This window comes from Octopus sinensis, linkage group LG18 (genome assembly GCF_006345805.1).
Source record: "Octopus sinensis linkage group LG18, ASM634580v1, whole genome shotgun sequence".
NCBI lineage: Eukaryota > Metazoa > Mollusca > Cephalopoda > Octopoda > Octopodidae > Octopus > Octopus sinensis.
The window spans coordinates 12,815,464-12,832,243 of NC_043014.1; the positions used below are offsets into that span (position 1 = coordinate 12,815,464).

The 16,780-nt window shown below is 39.4% G+C and overlaps 1 protein-coding gene across 3 annotated transcripts in view; it reads left to right on the forward strand.

The window, feature by feature from the left end:
- The window catches only part of LOC115221663 (protein tweety), a 26,144-nt gene extending 10,764 nt beyond the window's left edge, over positions 1 to 15,380 (forward strand). For 2 of the 3 annotated variants that reach the window (XM_036510720.1, XM_029791863.2), the window contains exons 2-3: positions 1,127 to 2,644; positions 14,495 to 15,380. In XM_036510720.1, the coding sequence (XP_036366613.1) occupies positions 1,135 to 2,644; positions 14,495 to 15,252 (2,268 nt within the window). In that variant the 5' untranslated portion in view covers positions 1,127 to 1,134 and the 3' untranslated portion in view covers positions 15,253 to 15,380. Of the gene's footprint in view, positions 1 to 1,124; positions 2,645 to 14,494 lie in introns of all 3 variants that reach the window. The other variant, XM_036510721.1, reaches the window with a different exon arrangement.
- Positions 15,381 to 16,780: the final 1,400 nt, after the last annotated feature.

Below are 16,780 nucleotides of genomic sequence, written 5' to 3' on the forward strand. Positions count from 1 at the left end.
ATCCAGGGCTTCACCTCACTCAGAGCATGAATGTAGCCATCAGTGTTCAGCCTGAGGCTCTCAAGGAAGAAGTAGGGTGACATAAAACCACCTTTACTGCTGATGTCACCGAAGACCATTTCACTTGAAACTTCATCTGCATCACTCTAGGCATGTCCTCGAGTGAGACAGCGAGCCACCTGTTGTTTTAGGAATTGATCTTCCTGTCTTGGCAGAAATTCTTCTTGTCAGAGAAGAACCACAGCATATCTAGCTCCATTGGGTGTTTCAACGTGTTGATCAGCTTCTTTGGTCTCGTCTGGCCCCCGTGCCGGTGGCATGTAAAAAGCACCATCCGATCGTGGCCGTTTGCCAGCCTCGTCTGGCACCTGTGCAGGTGGCACATAAAAAGCACCCACTACACTCACGGAGTGGTTGGCGTTAGGAAGGGCATCCAGCTGTAGAAACACTGCCAGATCAGACTGGGCTTGGCGCAGCCTTCTGGCTTCCCAGACCCCAGTTGAACTGTCCAACTCATGCTAGCATGGAAAACGGATGTTAAACGATGATGATGATGAGTAGTTTGTCCTGCATTGCCTTGGATAGAAATTCTTCCTTCCTCATCTTGTATGAAAAGTAGCAAATGTCCTTATGCACCACCAGTCTGATGAGCTTGAAGGGTGGATGAAGGGAGTGATGAAAGGGAAAGGTGACACATGGTTAGGTAGGCTGCTGGAGTTGGTGCATGAGGAGAGACAAGTTATTATTAAGCAAGTGTTAGGAACCTAAATTGTGACTAAGGTTTGGTGGAAGATTTTTATTCAAAACTTAATAAAATCAAGATCTTTGTACTACAGAACCAGAACTAGTTTCAGCCGGGTTGGTAATGAAAGGGTTAATACTACAGAGTCCAGGGTTCATACTAGCCTATAGCTTCCTCGATTTCTGAAAGAAATCGTTTTTTTTTCTTGTTTTTGTTTAACTTTCTAATAATAATTGTTTCCCAAATCTCAAACTAATTTTGCATGTTTAATTGAAGTTGATTTATAATTGAATGAATATAAATGTAAATTATTCATTTTTGTTTCTTTTTATATTTTTGAAAGTTATTTATTGATTTTTGTATTTTTTTTCTTCTGATTTTTAGAGAGATTAATGATAGTGGCCAGTGTAAATACTCAGTCTCTGCAAACCAGGGCAGACATGCTTGCTCATCCTCAAGGAACTTCTGTTGTGAGTGAACCGAACATGGTTAAAGTGCACCCTTTACCACAACAACCTGGTGCCGTTGATATATCTGTTGTCCCCTACGAAAGCTTCATGCAACACCCGTTCTCACAAAGTTCCACCCAGCCTGTTACCCCCAATGCCTGTTTGCCCTCACATCATATCCCAAACCCTGACACTGTCCTCATCCCTCCCAACCAGCATCTGATGCAACCCAACAGTGCCATCATACACCCCACATACATTCAGCAACAGCAACCAATGCCTCATACTATGTCACAGTCGTCACCGGTTCAATCACAAGAAGGCATTGTGCTCCCTACCTACCAGCAGCTTCCTCAGGGCCATGACTTAGTCCTGTCCCCTCACCATCACTATTCAGGCCAGCCACATGGAACTGTCATCCTAACTCCCCAACAGAATTCCTACCAACACCACGACCCTATGGCATCCCAACAATATATTCCGCAGTCTCATGTCCCTTCTCTTCCTGGAGTTCTGTTGTCGCCTATCCACCAGAGCCCTCATCCTCTCCATGACAGTGTATTGCATACGTCTCATCCGATACATGAGAGTGTAATGCACTCGTCTCATCCCCAGCCATCGTACGCTCCGATGCATGGAACCCTAGTTTCACCGTCACAGCCACATTCTGGAATTCTTCAGACTCCCACTGTTTTGACGAGTCATCCACTACCGTCTGTGCAGATGACCGGCGCGGCCCATGCGGCCCCTGTTGCTCACCATTACCCCCCCGTTCAGCCATTCAACTCCGTGCTGCATCCTCAGCAACAGCATTCTCAGATGCACAGCAACATCATCGCGAATGCGCACCAGCCCACTTCTCTGCTCCACACTGCCGTGGTACCTCCTTCGCCGTCTCAGAATCCGAATACGATACCCGAGGCTGTCGTGCCACCCGCCCCGCAGCACGCCATGCCCAATTCCATGCTGCAGCATGCCCCAATACAAGGCGCCCTCGTAGCAGCTCACCAACAACAGCAACACCCCCACCACCCCCACCACCACCAACAGCAACAGCAGCAGCAGCACAGCCCCTTACACAGAACAGGATGTTTACCAGTACACAACCAGCATCCCACAGTGGTTCCTCACCAGCCCGTAAGTTCTTTGTCTACCATCGGTGTGGCCGGCAGCCACAACCCATCTAACTCCCTCTACAGTACGGTAACCCAATCACCTCAGCAGCATTCGGTGAAGATGGTCAATAATAAACACATCACTTCTCATGCCCCTCTTCCAACTCAGCCCCTACCTAAATCCAATGAGGTCGTTGCCTCCAGGCCACTGCCCCCAAAGATAAATGAGCCAGTCTATGCCAGCACTCACCCCTCTCATCAATCAGCCGCTTCACCCAGCAAGCCTAGCACTTCATGGGGAACCACTAATGGCACAGCTTCTGAAACAAGTAGACAAAGTGAGAAAATCAGTCTTTTTTAATTTATTGTTTGTTTTTGTTTTTGTTTGTTTTGTTTTTTTTAAGTACTTGTTTCTTTCTTTTCCCCTTTTTTGTGGTACAGCAATTTTGTATTAAGTTGTTGGTGGTTTTGTTGTTGTTTAACCCTTGGACATCTCCCTGATTAAGCAAGCCCATGATCAAAGATATTCAAGCCTTGATCATCATACCTTTCTAGGAGTATTTTTTTGCTTTATTTTTCTTGACCCCCTAGCACTCACAAGGCTGGTTACTTAGTTTCAATGGCCTATAACTGACCAAAATCATAATGTTCCCCTTGAATGGGACACTGGTGCATTGCAAGGTTCATGGCCAGCAAATTTGAGGGAAGAAAATAAGTCAGTTACATTGACCCTAGTACTTGACTCTTACAGTATTTTGTTGACCTCATCATCGTTTATCATCTGCTTTCCATGCTGGCATGTATTGGACGACTTGACATAGAGCTGGCTAGCAGGGAGCTGTGCAGACTCCAACAGCCTATTGTGGCATGTATTCTATGGCTGGATGCCCTTCCTAATGCCAACCACTAGCAGGGAGCTGTGCAGACTCCAAAAGCCTGTTGTGGCATGTTTTATATGGCTGGATGCCCTTCCTAATGCACAACTACTTAACAGAGTGTGCTGGGTGCTTTTTAACATGCCACAGGCATGGATGCATCTACACAGCACCAGCATTAGTGCTTTTTAAGTGGCACTGGCACCAGCAAGAACTGAGGAGGACAGGGATTTTACTTAACTTGACTTGTCTTATCAAGTACAGCAAATCACCACATCTCTCGGTCCCTTGTCAGTTCCTCAGTAAGGCCCAGTGTCTGAATATCCTTTCTCACCACTCCGTCCTATGTCTTCCCGAGTCTACCCCTTCCATAGGTACTTTCCATAATTAGAGCTCACCACTTCTTTATGCAGCTTTCCTCATCTATATTCATAAAAGATATGGAATGCTTTGTAAATTTGCATGTCATCCTTGCACAGGGCCACGAAATGCAAAGTAAACCCTGACAAGATTTGAAATAAGAGCATTAACCCTTTCATTGCCATATTTCTGTTGAAACACACTATCTTTTTTTTCAATTAATTTCAAAAATAAAATTATTAAAATAACTCTGACATTATTCAGCTGGGATTTGGAAAATAAATTAACATGAAATTTGAATGGAAATTTTCAACGTCGCCTTACTGGCACTTGTGCCGGTGGCATGTGTAAAAAGATTCGAGCAAGGTCATTGCCAGTACCGCCCGACTGGCCCTCGTGCCAGTGGCACATAAAAAGCACTCACTACACTCTTGGCGTTAGGAAGGGCATCCAGCTGTAGAAACTCTGCCAGTTCAAGATTGGAACCTGGTGCAGCCATCTGGTTCGCCAGCCCTCAGTCAAAATTGTCCAACACATGCTAGCATGGAAAGTGAATGTTAAACGATGATGATGATGATTACTTTAAAATGGGAAGTTTGTATCATAGGACCAAGGGCGGCTTCAGGCGGGTTGGTATCTGAAGTGTTAACCCTACAGATACTAGAAATGCTAGAGCTAGAAGAAATGCCACCAAGTATTTTGTCCAGCATGCTAACAATTCCACCAGCTTCCTGCCAATTTTTTAGGAATATGTAGGTCTATAATATGTAATAGTGTGGAGGTGCATGGCTTAGTATTTAGGATATTGGACTCGTGGTCATAAGATTGTGGTTCCAATTCCTGAACTGGGCGATGTGTAGTATTCTTGAGCAAAACACTTCATTTCACATTACACAGCTGGTAAAAACGAGTTATCCTGTGATGGACTGGCATCCCATCCAGGGGATGATTGTATATGCCAGAGGAACCAGGGAAACTGGCCTTTTACTCCTTATGAAGTAATGTAGATGAATGAGTATGTAATATGTCCTTTATCTTTATCTGTTGTTTAACCTCATGTCAGTTCTGATATGCCAGACATGATCAGAGGTATTCTGGCCACATTAATCACATTATTCCATGACCACAGTACTTATCATTTCCTTTTCTAAGATGGAAGGGTGTCATTTGAAGGAATTTGACTACTGTAGAGAGTCCCTCATTGGCGCCTGGCCTTTTTGCATATGCAATAGTACAGTATATGGGATTTCAGGGATATTTGGCAATTACAGTGGGGTTTGCTAATACATATCTATATATGTGTGTATGTGTATGTATATATATATATATATATATATATATTTCTTTACTACCCACAAGGGGCTAAACACAGAAGGGACAAACAAGGACAGACAAACGGATCAAGTCGATTATATCGACCCCAGTGCGTAACTGGTACTTAATTTATCGACCCGAAAGGATGAAAGGCAAAGTCGACCTCGGCGGAATTTGAACTCAGAACGTAATGGCAGATGAAATACGGCTCCGCATTTCGCCCGGCGTGCTGACGTTTCTGCCAGCTCTCTGCCTTTTTGTGTGTGTGTGTATATATATATATATATATATACACACACACATGTATGCATACAAAGGGTTATTCAGCTATCTCTTTCACATTCATATATTAACTGTTTAGATCTTAATTATAAAAAAAAATGAAACCATTGTTCTATGCTAATTTAGTTAATTGTAAAATAGAAATTAAAAGAAATTTAGAGTGCCCACTTGATAACTGTAAACCTACTTTTGGGTCACCCTGTGTGTATGTGTGTGTGTGTATATATATATATATATATATATATATATATATATATATATATATATATATATTATTCAAAACAGTTTGATTTGGATTCCATACTACTTCAAGTTTTGAAGTCCCTAATAGAGCCTGTCTCCTCAGGCTGGTGAGAATCCAAATGATTCAGATTCTCACCAGCCTGACAGGAAAGGCTCTGTTAGGGCCTTGAAAACTTCAAAAGTAGCATGGAATTTGAATCAGATTGTTTTGAATAATACGTCTAACTCCCAATAAACGTGTTAAGTGCCCTTTTGTTTGTTTGTCCACTCACTCAAGTATGTATATATATATATTATATTATATAGAGGGCATTATTACACATAAATGCCACACGCTAATTCTGTTTTTAAATGACTCGCTTTGAGACTTGCTTTCTGTACAATATGTTTATTTTAGTAGTTTTGACTTTAAGAGTCCCTCCTATCGTGTGGCATTTATGTGTAATAATGCCCTCTGTATAATAAAAATAAATATATTTAAGTGAAAAAAATTGATAGATTTTTTTTCTCTTATGAGGTTTTTCATGCTAACTACTTAATAAATTCTTTTAAAGATTTCATCCTATTTTAAAATTATATATATATATTGCAGAAGTAACAGAGTAACTCTGCTACTTCTGCTAAATATTAATGAAAATATACATATACTCATATTTTGAGTTATATTTTTCATATTTTGCATCACCCACACACACACAGTGTGTCCGTAAAGTCATAGTGGGGTTTCAAACTATCTGTTGATGTAACTTGCAACACTACACATTTCATATACATGTTGAATAAGTGACCACCTGATAAAGTTTATGTAGAGTTTAGCCCAGTTCAATGTGGCTTCTCTTTGTTGCCCTACACACATCAAATCAATACTCCAGGTCTTGCTACACAGGATTTTACGGACACACTGTATATTTCTGTGTGTCGCTACAGACTGCTGACAAATTACTGAAACTATTAAAGGAATAATTCTCTTTTACTCTTTTACTTGTTTCTGTCATTTGACTGCAGCCATGCTGGAGCACTGGCTTTAGTCGAGCAAATCAACCCCAGGACTTATTCTTTGTAAGCCTAGTACTTATTCTATCGGTCTCTTTTGCCGAACTGCTAAGTTACAGGGGCGTAAACACACCAGCATCGGTTGTCAAGCGATGTTGGGTGGACAAACACAGACACACACACATGCACACACACACACACACACATATACATACGACGGGCTTCTTTCAGTTTCCGTCTACCAAATCCACTCACAAGGCTTTGGTCGGCCCGAGGCTATAGTAGAAGACACTTGCCCAAGGTGCCACGCAGTGGGATCGAATCCGTAAACCATGTGGTTGGTAAGCAAACCACTTACCACACAGCCACTCCTTGGTGAGATTTTTTATTTCTGTTTTTTCATGATTTGTTAGGTGAAATGGAAGGGGTCATGATGTAGGCAGGCTCCCTGATGTTGATGAGGTTCATGTTGTTAATCTTTAGTTTGAACATTTATTAGTGAGGAGGCAATTCCTGTGGGATGAATTTCCGTGGAAGGAGTGAGAAAATCAGTAGTTAGATTAATATTAGTTGGGATATCAAGAGATGGGTGTGTCAGGTAGGCCTCAATAAAGGCAGTATTATGCAAATGACTAATTCAGGGAAAGAATGTTGATGGTTGAAACCAAATACATCTGTCCTCTTTTATAATAGAAGTTTGGTTTGAAAAACAGGCAGTGATAAATGAGTCATTTCCATAAGCGCAGGCATGGCTGTGTGGTAAGAAGCTTGCTTCCCAATCATGTGGTTCCGGGTTCAGTCCCACTGTGTGGTACCCTGGGCAAGTGTTTTCTACTACAGCCTCATGCTAACCAAAGCTTTGTGAATGGATTTGGTACACTGAAACTGAAAGAAACCTGTTGTATATATATGTATATGTGTGTATGTATATATATTTATGTGTGTGTCTTTGTGTCTGTGTTTGTCCCCCCCCACCATTGCTCGACAACCAATGTTGGTGTGTTTACATCCCTGTAACTTAGCGGTTCAGTAAAAGAAACAGATAGAATATGTTCTAGGCTTACAAAGAATAAGTCCTGGGATCAATTTGTTTGATCAAACCCCTTTAAAAGCAACGCTCCAGCATGGCCACAGTCAAATGACTGAAACATGTAAAAGAATAAATGACTGCACTTTACGAACAGTGCATAATGTAAATAATTCCCCATCTATGATACCAGTGCCGGTGGCACGTAAGAGAACCATCTGAACGTGACCGTAGCCAGCCCCGCTCTGACTGGCCTCTGCCGGTGGAACAAAAAGCACTATGTGATCGTGGCCGTTGCCAGCCTCGTCTGGTCTCCGTGCCGGTGGCACGTAAAAAGCACCCACTACACTCACAGAGTGGTTGGCGTTAGGAAGGGCATCCAGCTGTAGAAACACTGCCAAATTAGACTGGGCCTGGTGCAGCCTTCTGGCTTTCCAGACCCCAGTTGAACCGTCCAACCCATGCTAGCATGGAAAGCGGACGTTAAACGATGATGATCTCTTAAATATTCTTTGTAGCCTAGTACTTATTCTAGCCTAGTTTGCTGCAGATATTCACTAATAAATGTTCAAACTAAAGATTAACAACATGAAACTCATCAATATCAGTGAGCCTATCTACATCATGACCCCTTCCATTTCACCTAACAAATCATGGAAAAACAGAAATAAAAAATCAAAATTTCACCGAGGAGTGGCTGTGTGGTAAGTCGCTTCAAAATCAACACCGATGCCTGCTGCGACATCTCCATCTACATCTGCAGCTAAACCAACAGCGGCAGGTGCAGCTACTGGTGGTGCTGCTGGTGCCGACTGTCAGCAGGCATCAAATACAAATGTAGAGACATTACACAAATCGACGCCTGTTTGTAGCAATTTTGACGTCAGTGCCAACCCTGTCATAATAATATAGTGATGTACTCTTCATCCTTTTATTCACTCAGAACGTGTTGTTCATTTGCTTTACATTTCCCTGTTTGCACGGCTGCTTCTTCAGTACACATTGCTCATTAATATCCAGCTACTTTCTCAGTTGACTTGTGTTCATCTCAGAGCACTTACTTACCTGCTGATCTTCTCTACAAAGCTCAAATGTGATCCACATTGGTACCCTGTTCACATATATGAGGTACTCCTGCTGTTAGACTCATGGACACACACATTACAGACCATATCCATTTTACATCTCACTGATGTTAAATACTTCTGTATGGCTGTGTGGTAAGAAGCTTGCTTCCTCCCAACCACATAGTTTCCGGGTTCAGTCCCACTGCATGGTACCTACTGTAGCCTTAGGTTAACATAAAGACTATAGAAAGGCGGCGAGCTGGCAGAAACGTTAGCACGCCGGGCGAAATGCTTAGCGGTATTTCGTCTGCTGCTACGTTGTGAGTTCAAATTCTGCCGAGGTCGACTTTGCCTTTCATCCTTTCGGGGTCGATAAATTAAGTACCAGTTACGCACTGGGGTCAATGTAATCGACTTAATCCGTTTGTCTGTCCTTGTTTGTCCCCTCTGTGTTTAGCCCCTTGTAGGTAATAAAGAAATAGGTATTTCGTCAGCTGCTACGTTCTGAGTTCAAATCCCGCCAAGATCGACTTTGCCTTTCATCCATTCGGGGTCGATAAATTAAGTACCAATTAAGCACTGGGGTCAATGTAATCGACTTAATCCTTTGTCAGTCCTTGTTTGTCCCCTCTGTGTTTAGCCCCTTGTGAGTAGTAAAGAAATAAGAAACATAAAGACTATAGCCTCGGGCCAACCAAATCCTTGTGAGTGGATTTGGTAGATGAAAACAGAAAGAAGTCAGTTGTGTTATTTGACCTGTACTCTATTTTTTCGTTGTTTAAGAAAAATGTCCAGTTCCTTGGTTTTGTGTTTATGTTTTCGTTTCTTATTGTTCGACGTTTTTTTGGTGTCCTGTACCCATATATGCATGTATATATACATGTAGAGGTAGGTACATATATGTATGTATATATGCATATGTTTTATTTATTAATTTATTGTATATATATATATATATATATATATATATATATATCATCATCATCATCGTTTAACGTCCGTTTTCCGCGCTAGCACGGATTGGACGGTTCGACCGGGGTCTGGGAAGCCAGGGGCTGCACCAGGCTCCAGTCTGATCTGGCAGTGCCCTTCCTAATGCCAACCACTCCGCGAGTGTAGTGGGTGCCTTTTACGTGCCACCGGCACAGGTGCCAGGGGAGTCTGGCATCGGCCACGATCGGTTGGTGCTTTTAACATGCCACCGGTACGGAAGCCAGCCAAGGCGGCGCTGACATCGGCCACGTTCGGATGGTGCTTTTTATGTGCCACCGGCACATATATATATATATATATATATTTGTGTGTGTTTGTCACCCCCCTACCATCGCTTGACAACCAATGTTGATGTGTTCATGTCCCCATAACTTAGCAAATAGAATAAGTACTAGGCTTACACAGAATAAGTCCTAGTGATGATTTGTCCGGCTAGAGGCAGTGCTCCAGCATGGCCACTGTCAAATGACTGAAACAAGTAAGAGAATAAAAAAAGAGTTAAAGAAAATTCAACTACTTCACTCTAGAACTGCAATCTTGTTCATCTGCTTTTCTATTCCTCCTCCTCCTTCAGCTAACTCCAAAGACTTAGTTTTCAGCAGTGTAACCTTGCTTCTACTTAACATCACCATTTAATGTCTTCCCTCCATGCTGGCGTGAGTTGGATAGCTTGATGGTGGTGAGCCAGAGGACTGCCCCCCAGCTCAGCTTCTTCTTCTTTTTCTTCTTCTTGTTCTTCTTCTTCTTCTTCTTCTTGTTCTTCTTCTTGTTCTTGTTCTTCTTGTTCTTCTTGTTCTTGTTCTTCTTCTTATAATAATAATAATAATAAAACATTGTGTACAGTGCTTGGGTGCACTCCAACTCATCTAAAGTGTATGTATAGTACATAGGGTAATGTACAAGCGTCAGGAAAAGAACAGTGCATGAGTCATGACATACACATATGAGTATGGAAGGGGGACAATCAGGTGTAGTTTCGGCGGATTTCTTCTTCTTCACCTTCTTCTTCTTCTTACTATTATTATTATTATTACTATAATAATATTTTGCAAAGATTAGTGTAACTCTTCACAAAGATAAATACACAATTAGAAGAGGATGAACTGTATGTTACATTTCCTATTTTGAACCTGAAGAAAACAGACATAATGTCGAAATATTGTTCTGTTCAAACAATAAACAATGTCAATTTGTTTTATTACATATTACATTGCACTCTTCTAATTATATAATAATAATAGTAATAATAAGCCTTTCTACTATAGGCACAAGGCCTGAAATTTGGGGGTGCACAATTAGTCGATAACATTGGTCTCGGTACTCAACTGGTATTTAATTTATTGACCCCGAAAGGATAAAAGGCAAAGTTGACTCTGGAGGCATTTGAACTCAGAACATGAAGATAGATGAAATGTTGCAAAGCATTTCATCCGGTATGCTAATGGTTCTGCCAACTCGCTACCTTGATGACAATGATGGTGTTGGTGGTGGTGGTGGTGGGTTTCAAATTTTGGTACAAGGCCAGCAATTGTTTTTAAAAGAGAGGGAATTAGTCAATACCGTTTTCCTACGGCGGCTGTCGGTTTATTCTACCTTAAGCTTTCTCTTAACCCTTTAGTGTTTGCATTATTCTGCCAAAATTAATCCTTTTTCATCCACGTCTTGAACTAATCAGAGGATTATCTTGGTGCTATAAGATTTTGATGAGGTAGCTGTTAATTTTTAAAACGATATTGTAGGGTTGGTGTGAGAGACCAGATCTGGCCAGTTTGTACATAAAACAGGCAGGAGACTTTTGGCCGGATATGGCCGGTTTAAATGCTAAAGGGTTAAGTTATATTATTTATTTAGGCTTTCCTCTGAGTAAGGGAAAATATAATGATTTATCGTCACTTATACTAAATGTTATCATTGTATCTTTAACCCTAACTGCAGTTGTAACGTCATATAGACATATACGCATGGAACGCTAACTCAACGACTATGTATGTTGAATATTTTAATCGTGTCCTTTAAACCGCTATAAGAAACATAAAACAAAGATTACAGAAATGCATATTTATCTATGCTCAGTTGAAAAACAAACATGAAGAGAAACATTTCCTTTTTTAATTATTTTATTTATATAAATATAACATTTTATATTTATTTACAAGAAGAAAGATAACTTAGTTGTGAAGAAAAACGACTTAAATTCCTTAGCTAATTTCTTTTTCTATCTAATACGTTAACCTACAAATCAAAATAGATTTGTGATTAACGTAGACATGGCATAAAAATTTACCGATGTCTCCAAAAGAGTGAGTGTCGTGGAGTTGAATGACTACCGAACGAACACTAAAGTCTCTCCCCAAATCCAGGGTTTTTATAACTGCTCAACCTGATCAAAAAGAATCGAAATTCAGGACAAACATTCTTTTCGAAACTTCTAGAATCTTTATACGAGCAGTTATTTTAACCAATGGGAAAAAAACGAAAATGCTAATTCTTTGGCAAAGACATTACGTCATATTGCCAATTCGCGCCACATTTCAAAATGGCTAAAATGGTTATTGCTACACCGTCAACCCCAGTTTGTTAGTGGTATTTTATTTTATTTTAACCCGAGAAGGATGAAAAGCAAAGTTGACCCCAGCAGAATCTGAACATAAGGAGCCAGAAATGCCACCAAATATTTGTCTGGTGTACTAACAATTCTTCCTTAATAATAATAATAATAATAATAATAATCTTTTCTACTAAAGGCACAAGGCCTGAAACTTTGGGGGAGAGGGTAAGTCAATTACATCAACCCCAGCATTTCACTGGTACTTAATTTATCCACCTTAAAAGGATGAAAGGCAAAGTCGACCTCAGCGGAGTTTGAACTCAGAACATAAAGACGAGCAAACTGCTGCTTAGCATTTCGTCTGGTGTGCTAATGGTTCTGCCAGCTCACCAATAATGATAATAATAATAATAATAATCCTTTCTACTGGAAGCACAAGGCCTCAAATTTGGGAGAAGAGATTAAGTAGCTTACATCGACACCAGCGTGTAACTGGTACTTAATTTATTGACCCCGAAAGGATGAAAGGCAAAGTCAACCCTGACAGCATTTGAACCCAAAACATGAAGGCAGGTGAAATATCGCTAAGCATTTTGCCCAGTTTGCTAACGATTCTGCCACCTTGCCACTTTAATTATAATAATAATAATAATCATTTCAATTTTTCACATCATCATCACAATTATTATTCAACTTTGCTTTTCCTCTTTTCAGGGTCATAAAATATAAGTATAATTCAAGACCTGGGGCTGATGTAAATCCTTAAAATTTTGCCTTGTGCAAAAACTTGAAATGATTATTATTGCCCCGCCGACCTCCTTTAACAAGGAGGGCGAGGCCGTTTTCCTGTGCCTAGTGGCTGTGGCGAAAGAGATCGTATAGTGGACCCGTTTGAAAGGGCTAAAGTCAGACACTTTCCTCTTTGGTCAAGGCCTCATCAACTTTTTCAAGTTTCATTTGAAAAGGAAGATGAGGTTAGAGAGGAGAGTGCTGTCCGATAGCAAGTTTTCTGAAAGGTGGGTGAATTGTGCGAGAATGGCCAGTATAAATGGACCAGTTCTCAGGTTTCGCCTGTGATTGAAAAAGGTTTTATAAAAGGAGAAAGGGGCTCTCTACCCCCCTTTTGACCAGGCTCCCGTTGGCTTTTATGGGGTTTTTTCCACCAGGAACCTTTCGAAGCGCCTCCCCCAATTGGGAGTTTTTCATTGTTACAATCTTTCGTTGTTAAACAGTTTTTACTCGAATTTTTTCAAAAACAGACAAAACCCTTTGTAACCTTTCGTCCTGTTTTGTCCCTTTATGTTTACTAATCATGTGTGTCAGCCCTTGTGGCCAATAAAAAGAATAAATTATTATTATAATTAAGGTGGCAAGCTGGCAGAATTGTTAGCAAACCGGGCAAAATGCTTAGCAGTATTTCATCTGCCTTCATGTTTTGGGTTCAAATGCTGTCAGGGTTGACTTTGCCTTTCATCTTTTCGGGGTCAATAAATCAAGTACCAGTTACACGCTGGTGTCTATGTAATCAACTTAATCTCTTCCCCCAAATTTGAGGCCTTGTGCTTCCAGCAGAAAGGATTATTATTATCATTATTGGTGAGCTGGCAGAACCATGAGCAGACCAGGCGAAATGCTAAGCAGCATTTCGCTCGTCTTTATGTTCTGAGTTCAAATTCTGCTGAGGTCAGCTTTGCCTTTCATCCTTTTTAGATATTTTTTTGGAAAAGAAAGTGTGTTTTATATACTATCCAATATGGTACTTTAAATATTGGAAGGTGTTAGGTCAGTGCTTTCTTGATCTTGCCAGTTCCAGTAGAATATGGTGACAGCAGAAACAGCAAAGTGTCAGTTCTATATTTAAGAGATGAGGAATTATGTAAATAATGAACAAAGTGTCAGTTAATAAACTTTACAATATTTAGTTTTGTATCTCTATTTTCCAAGTTGAAACCCAATCAATCTCAGGTCTGCAAATACTAGTGTTGATTTCATTGATTCCGGGTTCAGTCCCGCTTTATGGCACCTTGGGCAAGTGTCTTCTACTATAGCCTCAGGCCAACCGAAGCTTTGTGAGTGGATTTGGTAGATGGAAACTGAAAGAAGCCCGTCGTATATATGTTTGTGTGTCTGTGTCTGTCCCTCCCCAACATTGCTTGACAACCAATGCTGGTGTGTTTACGTCTTCGTAACTTAGCAGTTCTGCAAAAGAGACCGATAGAATAAGTACTAGGCTTACAAAGAATAAGTCCTGGGGTCAATTTGCTCAACTAAAGGCAGTGCTCCAGCATAGCCATAGTCAAATGACTGAAACAAGTAAAATAGTATATCCTTTATCTGTGATTTTGTATCTTAGTGCCATTGTTAGAAATCAATAACAATTAAATAATAATAATAATAATAATAATAATAATAATAATATAGTGAGTGATCTGATGTTTTTGGATAACTTATAAAATATATTTTCTTTTTTTTTTCTTCCCTCACAGATTCATCCCATCATGTAGTCCCCATTAAAAAATTAGGCACATTGGCATTAAAACCAAATGGATTTAACGACCCAAGGGCACCACTGAAAGTTAATCACCGAATGAACAAAGAACCGTCTCCACCGTTCAATTTAGTTTCCAGCTCTTTGACTTCTAAACCAGTTTTCAGCAAAACTAACTGCCCAATCAACTGTAAGACAAATGAAAGCCTGAAACCACCACAGAAGATCGTCATGGAAACGGCAAAGAATTCTTCACCGACTGAAAAACTCTCTGATGTCCTGAATACTTTGCAACCCACTTTGACTGACACAGCTTCAAAATCAACACTGATGCCTGCTGCGACGTCAGCATCTGCAGCTAAACCAACAGCAGCAGGTGCAGCTACTGCTTCTGGTGGTGCTGCTGCTGGCGCCGACTGTCAGCAGGCGTCAAATGCAAATGTAGAGACATTACACAAATCGACGCCTGTTTGTAGCAATTTTGACGTCAGTGCCAACCCTGTCATTTCTAACGGTAGTTTAATATGGGAAAAAGATTCCTCGGTTATTTCTCAACTATCATCGTTCTTCAAAAATTGCCAACTTCAAGATAATCACTCACAAGGTTCAGTCTGCCCTTCACAACAAATCAGGACAGAATTGTATCCTGCAAAGTATAACAACAAGTCTTACTCAGTGGCATATCAGACACCAATCTCAGAACCAAGCCCCACGACTCAAAGGGATAGGTTACATCTTACACTTTTCTTACATTAGCAAAACGTGAAATTTTAATAATTTTTTTGATTTTATTTCATTTTTAATTTTTACTCTTAACACTGTTTTTTCAAAGATTTCTTCATTTAGTTTTAGTCCCTTTTCTCTCATATTTTTCTAGTATAACAAGAAAAAGGAAATTTAGGTTGGGATTTTTTAAAGTTGAAAAAAAAAAAAAAACTACTGCTTTGAGTTAATATCTATTTATTCATATAAAGTCTTGTGTATGTATATGTATTTAATATATTTTCAACATGCATGTTTTTGACACATACACATTAATTGATATTTAGCTGTCTGAAACTCACCATTTTGACTGATTAAAAAGTGTAACATTTATTATACATTGTAGAAAATTTTACATTAAAAAAATACGAGATATATATTATATATAACATGAATGAATTTATAGTTTCATATTTAGACTTGTTTATTCTCCTATAATAGAAAATACACACATATATACACACATATATACTAGATTTTGTTCATATGTATTAAGCCATTCATATTAAGTTGTTGCTTTTGATTTAGATATTTTTTCTAGATATTTTTTATATTTCTCTCTGATTCAGCTATTTTATAATATATATTTGTTGATATCCAAAAGTGAATTTTTAGTATAAGCAATACAAGATATTAACTATTGCTTTATCCTATTGTGATTTTTTTTCCTTAAACATTTTTTCTACTTCTAAATGTTTTCACTGCTATTTCTATAATAAACCTTTAAAAATGTTAATATTCTACGCATCATTAATTCTATATCACATAGTTTTCTGAGTACATTAACATCTTTTTTTCTAATCAACATAGTCACAGACATTTATATTATACATTTTTAATAATATACAATACGTTTTAAAATATAAGCATTATTGATTAAATGAATATTTTCAAATTGTTCCACACTTTTCATTGATATCTTCTTATTTTAGATTACACATTGGTCATATATATATATATATATATATATATAATATATATATATATATATATATATAAAATATAAACTTTCAAATTTATTTATTACAGCTTTCAGGTTAATTCTTTGTAAATTACCTTGCATGTGAAAGAAAGCTTTTCTTTAAAAATTACTTTTATATGTATACCTTCTTTAGATTTAAGCTATATATATGTATGTATGTACTTTTGAATGTATGTATTATCATTACCATCATCATTTAATGTCCACTTTTCCAGGTTTGCATGGGTCAGGTGGAATTTGTTGAGGCAGATTTTCTACACCTGGATGCCCTTCCTGGATGTCACCAGTTTTCACCTGTTTTCAATTAAGATAATATTTCTCCAAGGCCAGACATGTTTTTTCGTGGAAGATGAGAAACAAGCAATTTTGCTCAAGTGATCTTGGATAAGGGTATTTACACATGCTGACAGACACACACACATACGTGTATGTGTGTGATGGGCTTCTTTCAGTTTCCATCTACCAAATTCTCTCACAAGGCTTTGGTCAGCCTGGGGCTCATGCAGTGGGACTGAACCCAAGACCACATGGTTGGGAAGC